This window comes from Leptosomus discolor, chromosome 2 (genome assembly GCF_034619465.1).
Source record: "Leptosomus discolor isolate bLepDis1 chromosome 2, bLepDis1.hap2, whole genome shotgun sequence".
NCBI classification, from domain to species: Eukaryota; Metazoa; Chordata; class Aves; order Leptosomiformes; family Leptosomidae; genus Leptosomus; species Leptosomus discolor.
In genome coordinates, this window is record NC_141392.1 from 126,652,639 (window position 1) to 126,666,645 (window position 14,007).

The 14,007-nt window shown below is 58.5% G+C and overlaps 1 protein-coding gene across 3 annotated transcripts in view; it reads left to right on the plus strand.

The window, feature by feature from the left end:
• SCARA5 (scavenger receptor class A member 5) overlaps positions 1-10,790 on the plus strand; it is a 38,253-nt gene extending 27,463 nt beyond the window's left edge. Inside the window, exons 6-9 of one of the 3 annotated variants that reach the window (XM_086461735.1) lie at positions 914-961; positions 3,623-3,625; positions 6,491-6,685; positions 10,654-10,790. In XM_086461735.1, the coding sequence (XP_086317861.1) occupies positions 914-961; positions 3,623-3,625; positions 6,491-6,685; positions 10,654-10,790 (383 nt within the window). Of the gene's footprint in view, positions 1-913; positions 979-3,622; positions 3,626-6,490; positions 6,686-10,653 lie in introns of all 3 variants that reach the window. The other 2 variants (XM_086461734.1, XM_086461736.1) reach the window with 2 other exon arrangements.
• The last annotated feature ends 3,217 nt before the right edge of the window (positions 10,791-14,007 follow it).

Consider the following 14,007-nt stretch of genomic DNA (forward strand, 5'->3'; position numbering starts at 1 on the left):
CCCACAGCCCCACTCAGGACGGTGTTTTCGGTGGTGCACACCGCAGGAACACATGGCTGCTGCCTGCAAAAGCGAAGCCGGAGCGTGGGCAGGGGTTAAGGGAGGTGGTGGGACGCAGGCAGAGGCAGCCCGCGCTCACGAGCCGGGGGGGAAAGTCAAGCCGTGACACAGATAATTATTGAGCTCTTGATTTTTATACAGAAATAGGCGTGTTTGTGAAGGCAGCCTGTTTACCCAGCTGGTCTGAACCCCCCCAGCATCGGTGCTTCTCGATGGATATGGGATTTGGGTTCAGCCGTCTCCTCGTGGGGAGGTACCAGCCGGGTGCAGGAACAGGCAACCGAGGCTGCAGGAACCCACGTCCCTTCCCCCCCTGCAAAACGAAGCGTGTTTAGCCCCAAATAGGGATTTTTCAGCCCCAAATTCAGGGTTTGCTTTCCTTTCTTCCTGCTCTGCTGCTGCCCTGCAGTCAGGGAGTGGCTGTTCACGGGGGGGGGGGCAGAGCGGATGGGATGGTTTGAGGGACCCCCAGCCCTCCGTCCTCGGGACGTTGCTATGGGACATGCACCCCAGGAGGATTTTGGGGGCGGAGGGGGGGGGGTGTCCCCATCCTCCCATCCTTACCCTGAGCGTGGAGCAGGGGGTTATTGCACAGCCCCAAACCCCCCAGCGAAGGGGCACCCAGGGCAGAGCCCCCTCCACCCCCGCAGAAGCACTTTGGGCATGAAATACAAACACACGGAACCCAGGGAGCAGCTGGCCCCATGCCAATTGCTGCTTTGTGCCTCAGTTTCCCTCAACTGATAAAGCCCTCCAAGAGCTGCAGACACACAGCGTTACCTAAGAGCAGGATATCCAGTAAAAAAAATCTGATTTTAGCGAGATTTATGCCCCATGCTCTTTCTTTTCCCAGGTGACCGAGGTCCGAAGGGAGAGAAGGGGGACCGAGGTGGCAGCACGGGTAAGCGCTCGCTCACGGTTGTCTCCTTGATGCTCCAGGCATGGTTCTGGTGGCATTTGGGGGGGGGGGGGTTAGGAGCCCAGGAGAGAGGGAAATGCCTGGTGAGCCCCGTGCTTGGGTTTTCCTGCCTGGGCAAGGAGGAGCCGGAGCAGCGGGGAGGTGGGAGGGATGTCAGCGTGTACAAGGATCGAGGATGCTCAGGGAAAGCGGTCGTGACATTAAGGCAAAGCCAAGCAGAGGAAAGCACCTTGCTCTGCAGCCCCAGGAGCCCTCAGGGTGCCTAGACCCTGGCCAGGCTGATGGGGTTGGGTTGAAGATGCCCAAAGCCAGTTGGGACTTTCCATGCTCTGCTTCTCCCTGGGAAACAAACAGGATCAAGCTCAGGACTGATCTCGCCCGCCCACGTGGGCATTTTGCTGGCAAACATCACCAACCCAGGGACAGCCCCGGAGCTGGCAGCGAGAGGAACGAGGGGCTGGAAGGACAGATCTCTTCCACCCGCTGCCCTGTGGCAGGATTGGCCCAAGGAAGCGTTTTTCCAGGGATTAAAGATGGAAAAGCCCGTTTGGATGGAGGCAGCGGGGCCACCCCGTGCCGCCGACTGCGGCCGTGCCCAGCAGCGCTGCCACTGCTTTGGGCTTTCCTCTGGGGCCAGGGCCAGCACGTGCCCACCGATCCCCAGCGTTGGCCTTCCGGGCTGGCAAGCCAAGGAAGTCCAAGGAATGAACCTGGGGCTGGAGCCTGCCCATCCTCTGCTGTGCTACGGCTACGCCGTGCAGGGAGCTCACCCCTGAGATCCCTGGAGATGTTGATGGTTTCATCCAAGCTTTGGACATCTCTCCTGCCACCCCTGGGGATATCCCTCCTTGGGGACATCCCTCCTGCTTCCCCAGGGACTTCCCTCCTGCCACCCTGAGGACATCCCTCCTGCCTCTCCAGGGATGCTCCTCCTTGGGGGCATCCTTCCTTGGGGACACATCTCCTGCCACCCCAAGGACAGCTCTCCTTCCTCAGGCACCCACGCAGGAGCTCCAGGTCCCTGCCACCTGCCACTACGACACCCAAACAGAGCAAGGAGGTGGCAGGGTTAGATGGGGAACAGCAGCAGAGGCAGCTGGGGAGCAGGGAGCACCGCAGTGGGGTGCACCAGCACCCCAGCAAGGACTGAGGAGCCCAGCCCTCTCCAGCCACTGCATGGTGGGCAAGAGCAGCTAGTTCCCATCTGCAAAGTACAAATGCTGGGGTATATCACGATTTAATTTGCTGGGGTGGACGTACCCCACATCTACCCCCTGGAAACTTGATGTTTGCACCCATATTCCCAAACCAAAGGGACTGGAGCAGAGCAGGGGCAGCAGGAGAGGGCGGTGGGAGTCCAGGGAACTGGGGGCAGATGGTCTCCATTACCAGGGCAGAGATGATATCTCAGCCCAGCTGCAAAGAATCAGGCCCTTGTTTTCCCGGCCACCAGGAGTTATTTCTCCTCTTTAGCTTTTCCTTTCTGGTTTTGCTGGTTTTGGGGCTGGACAGGGAGGGAGGTCAAGGGGTTTGGAAGTAATTGCTGCAGCCAAACAAATGCACACGCACAGGATGATTCTTTCAGGGTTTATTGGGTATGTTGGGGAGGGAAGGGCCCAGGGAGTTGCTCCAAGGCGGATGGGGCCGGGCCCCTTTGCAGGCAGGGGTTTGCTGCAGGCAGAGAGCATGTCTGGGATGCTCCTGAGCTGCAGCCCAGGAGGGCCTGATCCTGGGCAACTTTCTGCAGCACAACGAGGTGGACAACCTGGTTTGGTCCTGGTGTGTCTCACAATGGTTCCGCCAGCTCACTGGGGCCAGGACCCGAGCGCAGCCCCAACTCCAGCTGCAGCTTTTGCAGAGTCCCCAGGGCTCATGGGCACCAAAACAGCCCCAGGATGGGCTGGGCTGGGCTGGGCTGCAGGGCCGTTACTGGCAGCTGGCACTGGTTTGGGAGGAGACTGCTGGGTTTTATTAGCTTTTATTAGCCTTCTAAGCAATGCTTGTTAGAGACCAAGTGGAAGGGCTGTGGCTGGGACTCACGTGGCTGAGCTCTGCAGCTTTATTAGCGGCCCTCACCCTGCTGATTAATGGGAATGTCCCAGGGGTGCCTGGATTGGTGCCCTGGTTGCACAGCTCTTCCCCTCCTCGGGGAAGCAGTCGTCATCTTCCAGCACGCACAGGCTCTGAGGAGCATCCAGCAGAGAGCTGGGGTGAGGACGGACTCACAGGGGGAGGAATGAAGGACTTTGGGATGAGCAACTGGCTTGGGTTGGAGATACGGAGCTAGTCCTGGACTGGAATGAGCAAGAAGCTGATGGTGGGTATCATAGGATTATAGACTGGTTTGGTTGGAAGGGACCTCAAAGACCATCCAGTTCCAACCCCCTGCCATGGGCAGGGACACCTCCCACCAGACCAGGTCGCTCCCAGCCCCATCCAGCCTGGCCTTGAACACTGCCAGGGAGGGGGCAGCCACAGCTGCTCTGGGCAACCTGGGCCAGGGTCTCACCACCCTCATGGTGAAGAACTTCTTCCTAAGATCTCATCTAAATCCTCCTTCTTTCCATTTAAAGCCTTTGCCCCTTGCCTGATCGCTAAACGCCCTTGTAAAAAGCCCCTCTCCAACTTTCTGGATGCAGGGAGCTGGTCCTGGACTGTCAGTCACCTGCATGTTCTCCAGGCACCAGGGAACAAGGGAAGCTTTGGAGGCAGAGCTGGATGGTTTCACGGAGTGGATTCTGCCTGGCGGGGGGCTCCGTCCCTCATTTAGCTCTGGCTTTCCCGTAACCATCACCCACATCAGGGGACAGCACCCAGGGAAGGATCCCCTGGGGCACAAGAGGGACAACGGCCACAAAGCTGAGGCCTTTCCTGGTGCCAGGAGCTCAAGCAGGCAAGGGGACCCCCCCAGCGTGATGCAGGGTGAGTGGCCGGGGCCTGGGAAGGTGACACGGCATGGCTCGCCACCTCGACCTGAGTGGTGGAGGAGAAGTGCTGGACCCTGGGTTTCCCCAGCCGCATCCTGCCCTCCACTTGCTCGCCTGGAGCAGGGAGGTTGGGCTGGCTCCCTTGCAGGGGACACCAGCGCTGGCCCCGGCACAAGCTTGGTTTGGCAGGAGCAGCTCCCCTGGCAGCTCCAGGAGGAGTCTGCGGCTCCAGCACACGTGTTCGACTCAGAAGAGTCGCTTCATCGAGCCCTCAGATGACACCATCCCTGGGGTGAGCCAAGGCAGCTGCCTCGGAGAAGCTGCTCCATGGGTGGGAGGAGACATCCCACCCCAGAGAGCGGGGACTGGTTGAAGAAGACAGCCGGCAAGATCCCAAACAAGCCCCTTGGCTGAGATGTGATGCCACCCCTCCAGATCCATGTCAGGACTGTGGACAATATCAGTGAGATGGTTCCTGGCTCCTCCATGAACCTAATGCTCTGCCCAGACCCAGGAAATCACGCTCAGGATTTCCAGACCCGCTTCTTGAGCCTGACCCTGAGTGGGTCCTGGAACTGGGAGATCGGCTGGTGCCGAAGCCAAGCAAGAACCGTGTTTTCTGGAGGTCACTGGAAGAGGTGGCCCAGTTCCCACTGGGAGTGGGCCAGGGAAAACCCAGAGCCTGAAACATGAAAAAAAAACAACTTTTGTGCAGGTCCCAGGCAGCCAGCAGTGCCAAAACCCGTTGTATCTCTGTGCAGCAGAACCCAAACGCTGCTCTGGTCTCTCAATGTCCCATTAACCCTGCACCTCCCAGCCCCGAGAGGCTGGGGCAGGCTGGGAACCTGCTTCACCCATCTCTGCCAACCTCATGGTCACCAGCTTGGGTGGCCAAGGTACCTCAAGAGACCTCAGACAGGCACCATTGCCCATGATATCTCACCACCGCGGAGTTAAACCAGATGCTGGACCAATGTGGTCAAACCTTGGACCACGCTGCCTAGGAAAGTGGTTGAGTCACCATCCCTGGAGGTGTTCAAAAAAAAAAAAAACCAAACCTGTTGATATAGCACTTGGACATGAGGTGTTGGGCTGACAGTTGGACTTGATGATCTCAGAGGTCTTTTCCAACCTAATGATTCTATGATTCTAATGTCAGATTTTACCCAGCTCTTGGCAGCTCCCTCTGCACCGGTCACTTCTTGGTGAGGTGCTGGAGACCTTTTGGGTTTATCACTTGAGAAGCTGCCATGGTCCGTGTGCCGGCAAAATCACAGATGAGAATATTTTGTTCCCTTTTACATTGCTGGGACTTTGGCAGTGGCTGTGGTTGCCGTGGTTTTGGTGCCATGGAAGTGGGGTGCAGCCCCCCAACTCCCTCTCCACCAGCATGGGATGTAGAGGATGAGCTGGAGTTTTGATGGTCATTGAGGAGGACACCTCAGTCTGCCTGGAAATGCTTCACACAGCAACCCAAACCCCATTTATCTTCGCATTTGAGAACTAGTGTCATTGAGCATTTCCAACGGGAACGTGTGTTTTGACAGGGGAAAAAAAAAAAAAAAAAAAAAAAAAAAACAAACAAACCCTGGCTTTGAGAAAACCTCTTTAAATAAAAAAATCTCCAAGGAGCTGCAGTACAACCTTGTTTGGGGAAGCCCAGCTCCACCCGTGGCTGCTGTCCCAGCCCACGGTGAGTCACGGAGCAAGCCCAGCTGCCTGACAGCGATTTTTCTCCGTTCGACCCCTTTTCTCATCCCAAATAATAGGATTCGTGGCATATTCCTCTCTCTGAGTTTCCTTGGCTGGGGGTGTAGGAAGAACCGTTGCAGTTTGGTTTTGGAGCTGAGCTCTTCGGTCGTTCCCCTGTCAGATAAACCACCACCACCCCGTGCCTCTCCCTGGCTGAAGGATGAAGGGTGACCATGCTGGTCTCGCCTGGCAGGAGGGTGGTGATGGGGGGAGGAAGGCTGAGCAGCCACAGAAAGGCAACTGGGAGCAATGCCATGGTGGGGAGGAGGACAAACCATGTCCCACCACCCCAGTTTGGTATTTTGTCCTCACCACCCCCTCAAGCACGAAGTCAGGGTCCACCTGAGTGGTGTGGACTTGGTCCAGCGTCCCGTCTCCAGGCTGGAAGAACCTCCCAATCACCCGAGATTCCCTTTCTAGTCCCTTCTGGAAACCATTTGTGCCCCAGTTTTGCTGGCATCTTCCTCTCCCTGTGTGGTTGCTCGGATCTCTCTTCTCCTTGCAAGCCTGAGCTGACTCCATTTGGTCTCACCTTGGTGGCTTCAGGACTGACCCTTGCTTGGCGCCTGCCCTCCCTGCAGCACTTTTAGGCTACAAACAGGTTTCCCGTCTTGGCACGGCCATTGCAAGGCTCAGCCTCCTCCAGCAAAACCCTGGGTTTGATGGGAACCCCTCCAGTGGTGGGATGTCCCCAGGTCTCCTGGAGGTGCATCACCCAGTGCTTTCTGCAGCTGCACAGAGAGGACACCTCGGAGGTGGTCCAAGGCGGGTGAGGGACAGCGCTGGGAGATGCCATCATGCCCCTTCCGACCTTCCTCTCTCTTCCCACCAGCAGCTGCCGAGGAGGGGATGATTCGGCTGGTGAACGGCTCCGGCTCCCACGAGGGACGAGTGGAGGTCTTCTACGACCGGCGTTGGGGCACGGTGTGCGACGACGGCTGGGACAAGAAGGATGGAGACGTGGTGTGCCGGATGCTGGGCTTCCGAGGCGCTGAGGAGGTGTACCGCATGGCCAGGTTCGGCCAAGGTGAGACCCTTCCCCCTCTCCCCCCACCTCACCCAGCACAGATACCTGGGGCCAGCTGTAAACAAACCAGAAACACCCCCCGCCAAAATGATCCTGGAGGCACCCAGCACGTCTCTCCCGAGCAGGACATGGGTTGTGGTGGCCTGAGAAAGTTCAGTCTGGCCGAACACGGGTTCATACAGCACGGCCAGCCCCGGGTGTCTACAAATATTTTGGCGTTGGCTTGCGGGACCGCGTGCGAGCACATCGCTGGCGGTGGCCCAGGCGGCTCCTTCCCCTGCTCCGGCTCCCTCGGCGCGCACGCCCTGCCGCGCGCTGACTCAGCACCGGAGAACCAGCCCCGGGTTTGTTGTTTTTGAACAAACACTTTGGGTTTTTCAGCTGGACGTGGCTTTTGAGAACTATTTTCTCTTTAGAATAACAAAAGGAGGGAAAAAAAAAATTAAGGAAAAGTTTTAAAAACATAGGGGAAATGTCAGGAACACTTTGGCGGGTGGAGGGGTGGCCTTTGGCCCCAAACTGTTGGGTTGGTGTGGTTCTGCCCAGACCAGCTCCCTTTCCATGTAGGCTTTTTAACTCCTTGAGTTGCTTTCTCTCCAGTGGTGATCCTCTAACGGTTCCCAAAAGCAGGTAGTCACCATGACCACCATCTAGTCGTGACCGTGTTGGTTGACCAGACCTGCTCTGTGACTGCAGCTGGACCTCTCCAAGAGTTGGTGTCCTTCACGCCCACCTTGGGAAACCTCAGAGTTTGTTTCATCGCCATTGCCCTGGCTGAGCACACCCGGGTTTCTTCCCTCTGTCTCCCACCCTGGTCCTCTACCACCTCCCTAATCTGGTGGAGCCAGCTGGAGACCTGGCACACGCACCGTCCAGAGCCTGTGTTGGGGCATGGGCTTGATTTGGGTTGTCCCAACTGCATAGAGCTGCAGCTCCTTCTCCTGTGACCCCCTCAGCACAGCAATGAAAGTGCCCAAATCCCCCCACCCAGCAGCCTGTGGATGCCTAGCAGGTGCAGAGGCACAGCCCCAAAGGTCCTGCCATACCGCAGTGCCACCTTTGGTCATCCTTGGTGGGGCAGGAGGACCCCATTCGTTCCCCATCGAGCATGGTACATCCAGTTTAACCACAGCCACAAGCCACCGCGTGCTGGTGGCTGGTGTCTCTCCCGGGGATGTTTCCACCAGAACAGGGACTGTGCATCTGTCTTGGTTTGAAAGACAGGTGTCTGCGGAGGAAGGCAGGAGCCTCCCTTGAAATGGAAAGTGCAACCCCCTTCCCTCCAAATTATTATGATTTTGAAATTAAGGGGCCTTCAGGCAAAGATATGGGGAATAGGAATAACAGTTCTTTACTTATATATATATATATATAACACAAGGCAGGGAAAAACAAACAACCCCCTGGTTTACACTGACAGAGTCAGGAATACAACCTGACCCCCTGTTAGGGGGGCAGTAGCAGTCCGATAAGATGCTGGCTGCAGTCCTCCTGAAGCGATGGGCGTAGTTCTGTGGAAGCAGCGATCAGGTAAAAGGGTCTGGTCTTCCTCCGAAGGTCCAGTGGTAGGTAGGTAGCTCTTGTCCTCTGGAACTCCAGTGGGTGGGGGGGAAACTCCTCTGGGAATCCAGTGGAAGAAGGCTGCTAGGGTGTTCAAAATCTCAGTTTTTATTTGGCCTGGACTGCTTGGCTCCTTCCCCCCGGGCGGAGCATCTCACCATGGGATGGGGAGTCGTGAGGCAGTTCCTTGATGGGCCATTAACAGGAGATAGCCCAGGAGGGAGTTATCGATGGGTCAGGCGATGAGGCATTGCTGTGCCCATGAACAGGAGATAGTCCAGAGGGGGGAGGCAGGGAGCACCGCCCCGCCTGGTCTCAACAGCCCCTGAAGATGGTAATAGAATACTTTTTTGGGCACATCTTACACTGTAACCTAGGACAGCATCCCCAGGGGCTTGGTAGCCCCCAAAATCTGGGGCTACCCCACTGCCACGTGCCAGATGGACTGTGCTGCACCCATCACCCATGAGGGCAGAGCTGGGATCTACGTTGGCACAGGGGTGAATGCAGAGACTCATAGAATCGTAGCAGGGGTTGGGTTGGGAGGGACTTCAAAGACCACTCAGTTCCAACCCCCCTGCCATGGGCAGGGACACCTCCCACCAGACCAGGTTGCTCCCAGCCCCATCCAGCCTGGCCTGGAGCCCTGCCAGGGAGGGGGCAGCCACGGCTGCTCTGGGCAACCTGGGCCAGGGTCTCGCCACCCTCACAGGGAAGAATTTCTTCCTAATCTCTAATCTAAATCTCCCCTCTTTCTGTTCCAAACTGTTGCCCCCTGCCCTATCACTCCCCTCCCTGATCCAGAGTCCCTCCCCACCTCTCCTGCAGCCCCTTTCAGCACTGCCAGGCCGCTCCAAGGTCTCCCCGGAGCCTTCTCCTCTCCAGGCTGAACACCCCCACCTCTCTCAGCCTGTCCTCACAGGGAGCTGCTCCAGCCCCTCAGCATCTTCGTGGCCTCCTCTGGACCCGCTCGAGCAGGTCCGTGTCTGTCTTGTGCTGGTGCCCCCAGAGCTGGATGCAGCCCTTCAGGGGGGTCTCACCAGAGCGGAGCAGAGGGGCAGAATCCCCTCCCTCGACCCGCTGCCCACGCTGCTCTGGGTGCAGCCCAGGAGGCCATTGGCTTTCTGGGCTGCCAGCGCTCGTTGACAGGTCATGTTGAGCAACCAACACCCCCAAGTTCTTCTCCAGAGGACTCCTCCCCATCCATCCATCCATCCATCCATCCATCCATCCATCCATCCATCCATCCATCCATCATCTGTGTTGATATTGGGGATTGCCCCAACCCAGATGCAGAACCTTGCGCTGTTGAACTTCACGAGAGCCGCTTCTCGAGCCCACCAAGGTCCCTCTGGGTGGCATCCCATCCCTCCAGCAAATCAGCTGCACCTCTCAGCTTGGTGTCATCAGCAGCCTTGCTGAGGGTGCCCTCAATCCCACCATCGAGGTCGTTGATGAAGATATTAAATAGTGTTGGTCCCAGTAGGGACCCTTGAGGGACACTCCACGTTATTATGAACCATGAAAAAAACGGAGGCGTTTGCCAACCCATTGCTGGGGGACTTGGGCAGGGGACCAGACGCTCCCCATCATTCTGGGGGGCAGCAACCCCAGCACAGAGCCTTGGCAAGGGTGGCTTGCAGCGGTGGGGAATTCGGATGCAACATGACAATTCGTGCCGAGCAAGGCGAAAAGCTGGGATGCAAAGTGTGAAACCACAAAAGTCAATATTTAGTCCTGCACACGGGGTGGCCCGGCCAAATCGGGGCACCCAAATGTGGTTTTAAATGGGGTTCTTCTCCCCTTCGGGCGTTCAGGTACAACACGATTGGACTAATCACTAACACCCTCGTTACTGCTGATTAATCCCAGGAAAAGCCTTGCAGAACAACTCTATTTTTGCAGCGGTTTTGCTGCTTGTCTGCTGATCCCGACGTCCCTAGAGCTGGTCTTGCTCAAGTTCCTGATCTGTGATGCTGGGAGGGTCTCAAAGCCATGTCAGGGGGGGCTATAAGATGCTGCCGTTATCTCAGTCATCCGGGGGCATCCTTCATCCTCCATGGATGCGCAGCTTGAAGCTTCCAAGAAGCAAAATCCTTATTTCCAGTCCTTTTGTTTGTTTTCCTTAAGCATGAAAACCACAAAAATCTCCACTAAAACTCCGCGAGCTCTTTACACCACAGTGTATAATCTATATTTTAACACAATTCATACACTTTAAAGAAGGATCGATATCATAGGGGAGGGAACTTTCATAATAGATGGAGCCTTTTGTTCAAGAAGGGCTTGAGTGATTTCTGCTTGACCCTGGTGACGCAGCGATGCACGTGGGCTCGGTGGGAGGGGATCCACCGAGGGTGCCAGCGATGCCGGTGCCGCTCACCGATTCCCTGTCTTTTTTTTTGCAGGCACCGGGAGGATCTGGATGGACGACGTCTCCTGCAAGGGGACAGAGGAGAGCCTTCTGCATTGCAGCTTCTCCACCTGGGGCAAGACCAACTGCGGCCACGCCGAGGACGCCGGCGTGAAATGCCTGGTGCCGTGACAAGGGGACACACACACACACCCTTAGTTTGGCTGCGGGGGTCCGGGGGGGGCTCAGCCCACCCTGTGGATCTCACCTGTGCTTCCTAAAATGGTTTTATTATTAGAGAAATAAATGGCTTTTTATTATTCTCTACTGGGGTGGCACGGACATGCTCAGAAGGGGGGGAGGGGTTGTCAAAGAGCGATGGGGATTTAGGGGGGTGCGGGGTGAGGATGCACGAGGGGGGGGCATAAATGCAGACCACGTGGTTCAAGAAGCCCTTGCGTGCTGGTGGGGGTACGGAGCACCCTGGGGTGCCTGAGACCCCAAAGCCCACCCACAGAGAAACCCCCCCAAGGGCTTGGGGACCTCCCAGAGATGCCCGCCCCCCAAGAGCTTGGGGCCCTGCAGAAACATCCCCCCAGGGGCTTGGAGAGCCCCAGAGATACCCACCCCACCCCCCCCAAGGGCTTGGGGACCCCATGGAGAGCCCTCAAGGGATTAGGAACCCTGTTGAACCCCAGAGACACTCCACGCACCCCATGGCCTGGGGGTCCAACAGAGACACCCCCCCCCAAAGGGTTGGCAATCCCATGGAGGCCCTACCAAGGGCCTGGGGACCCCACAGAAACCCACCCCAGGGGTGCGGGAACCCCACAGAGACCCTCCCCCATGGGTTGAGGACCCCACAAAGACCCCCATCAAGGGCATGAGGACCTCACAGAGACTCCCCCATAGGTTGAGGACCCCACAAAGACACCCCCAAGGGCATGGGGACCCCACAGAGCCCCTCCCCCATGGATTCAGGACCCCACAAAGACACCCCCAAGGGCATGGGGACCCCACAGAGCCCCTGCCCCATGGATTGAGGACCCCACAAAGACCCCCCAAAGGGCCTGGGAACCCCACAGAGCCCCACAGAGCCCCTCCCCCAATGGATTGAGGACCCCACAGAGACCCCCCCCCAAGGGCCTGGGGACAACACTGCGCTCCAGAGACACCCCCAAAAAGGCTTGAGGACCCCAAGCAGAACCCCCCCCCAAGGCCTTGTGAACCCCTAGAGAACCCCCCCAAACACCCTGGTGCCCCCCTCCAATACCCTCCAAGACCTCAGGGACCCCCAACAGACCACCCACCCCCCCTCCAAAAGCACTATGGCGCCCTCCAACCCCCGCCCCCCAAAAGCTTGGCGACCCCCCCCCCCGAGCCCCCCCCCAAGCCCCTCCCTCGCCCACAAAGGCCCCGCCCCTCTGGTTTGACCCCGCCCCCGCCCCCCCCCCCCTTTCCCGCGTTCCGCTGCGCTTTGTCCGCCCGCGGCCGCCGTAGCGGGCGGCGGTTCCCGCGCGCGGGATTCAAACGGCGGCGGCGGCGGCGGCAGGTAACGGCCTGGGGGTCGGGGGGGGGTCGGGGGTCGCCCCTCGGGCCTGGGCTTCGTTGGTGCGTTTGGGGTACGGGGTGGGGGGGAGCACGGCAGCCCCGGCCCCCCCCTTCTGCCCCCCCCCCCCCCCCCGGACCTGGCACCCCCCCAGACCACCCCGGAGGTGGGGCCCGGGAGGCCTCTGCCATCCACACAGCCCCCCCCCCCCCGCCCCGAGACCCCTCCTCAGCCCCAGAGGTGGGACCCCGGAGTCATCTTCTGACCCCTCTCCCCAACGTGGGACCCCCCCTTACCCCCAGAGATGGCACCCAGCAGTCCTCTCCTGCCCCCCCCCCCCATCTGGGACCCCCCCCCCACCCCCAGAGATGGCACCCAGCAGTCCTCTCCTGCCCCCCCCCCCCCATCTGGGATCCCCCCTCACCCCCAGAGATAGCACCCAGCAGTCCTCTCCTGCCCCCCCCTATCTGGGACCCCCCCATCACCCCCAGAGATGGCATCCAGCAGCCTTCTCCTGCCCCCCCCCTATCTGGGACCCCCCCATCACCTCCAGAGATGGCACCCAGCAGCCCTCTCCTGCACCCCCCCCCCATCTGGGATCCCCCTTCACCCCCAGAGATGGCATCCAGCAGTCCTCTCCTCTCCGTCCCCCCCCCCATCTGGGACCCCCCCCCCTCACCCCCAGAGATGGTACCCAGCAACCTTCTCCTGCCCCCCCCCCCCAACCTGGGACACCCCCCCGTCACCCCCCGAGGCGGAACCCCGCAGCCCTCTCCTGTGTCCCCTCCCCCTGGAATCCCCCCCCCCCCATCACCCCAGAGGTGGGACCCTCAGTCCCACCCCTGCCATGGTGCCGGCTCTGCTGAGGGCTGGGGGGGTCCTGTCCTGGCGGGAGCCGCCTGGGGACGCTTCCCACCCCCCACCCCAGCTCCTTCCCTTGGTGCCCAGTTGCGTTCCCAACCTGCAGGGGTCACAAAAACTCCTCCACCCCCAGTGAGATCAGCAGAGACGGCCTTTGTTACCGGTGGGCACCGGGGCCGTGGGGTCCTTCCCCAAGATGTCCCCTGCACGTTGCAGTCAACAGATATTTATACATTAAATCCATACATATTCAGCCCATATAATGCATATTCATTATCATCCTCTCGGTGATGGGTTCTTCTTCCCTCACTTCTGATGCAAATCAGCGCGCAGCCTCTGTCGTCGTCTTCTGTTGTTCCCTTGTGAGCAGGGGGGTCATTTGGGTGGGTGGTCCGTGAGTCGGAGGGCTCGACCACTCCCCAAATGGACCGTGTTTGCCCAAGGAACACGTCCTGGGCTCGCAGGCCCTTGGCTCGTCCCTGCTTTGGTCACGATCCAAGGATGACGCACAACGGGCACCATCGTCAATCCTGTCCAGCTGACACCTTGGGCTACAGCACGTTATCCTTGTTTCCAGCCACCGATGGGTTATTGGCTGATAAACACCGTAGGTCTGGGACTTCACAGGGGTATCCCAGCAGCATTGGCAACACAGATTTTATTTTATCTTGGATCATTTATTCCATTTGAGACTTATTTTCCCAAAATAATCACTAGTCTCTCCTACTAATATCCACTAATTACAATTCTTGATAGTCAAACCAAGCTGGGAAGAGTAAAGGGATTTCCAAGCAGCATCACTGGCACGTTTCAAGTTTCTCTGGTTTTTAAACCATAACGACCTGGTGAGGTTTCCATGGTTATGAGCCTCAAAACACACACACACGCTTCTAACACCCTAAATCTGGCGATTTCTGCAACACCATCACTCGCCATTTCCCTTAGGGCACCGGTCCCAGGCTCTTGCCACCCCCAGCCCCCTTACGGGGTTCGTTCCCC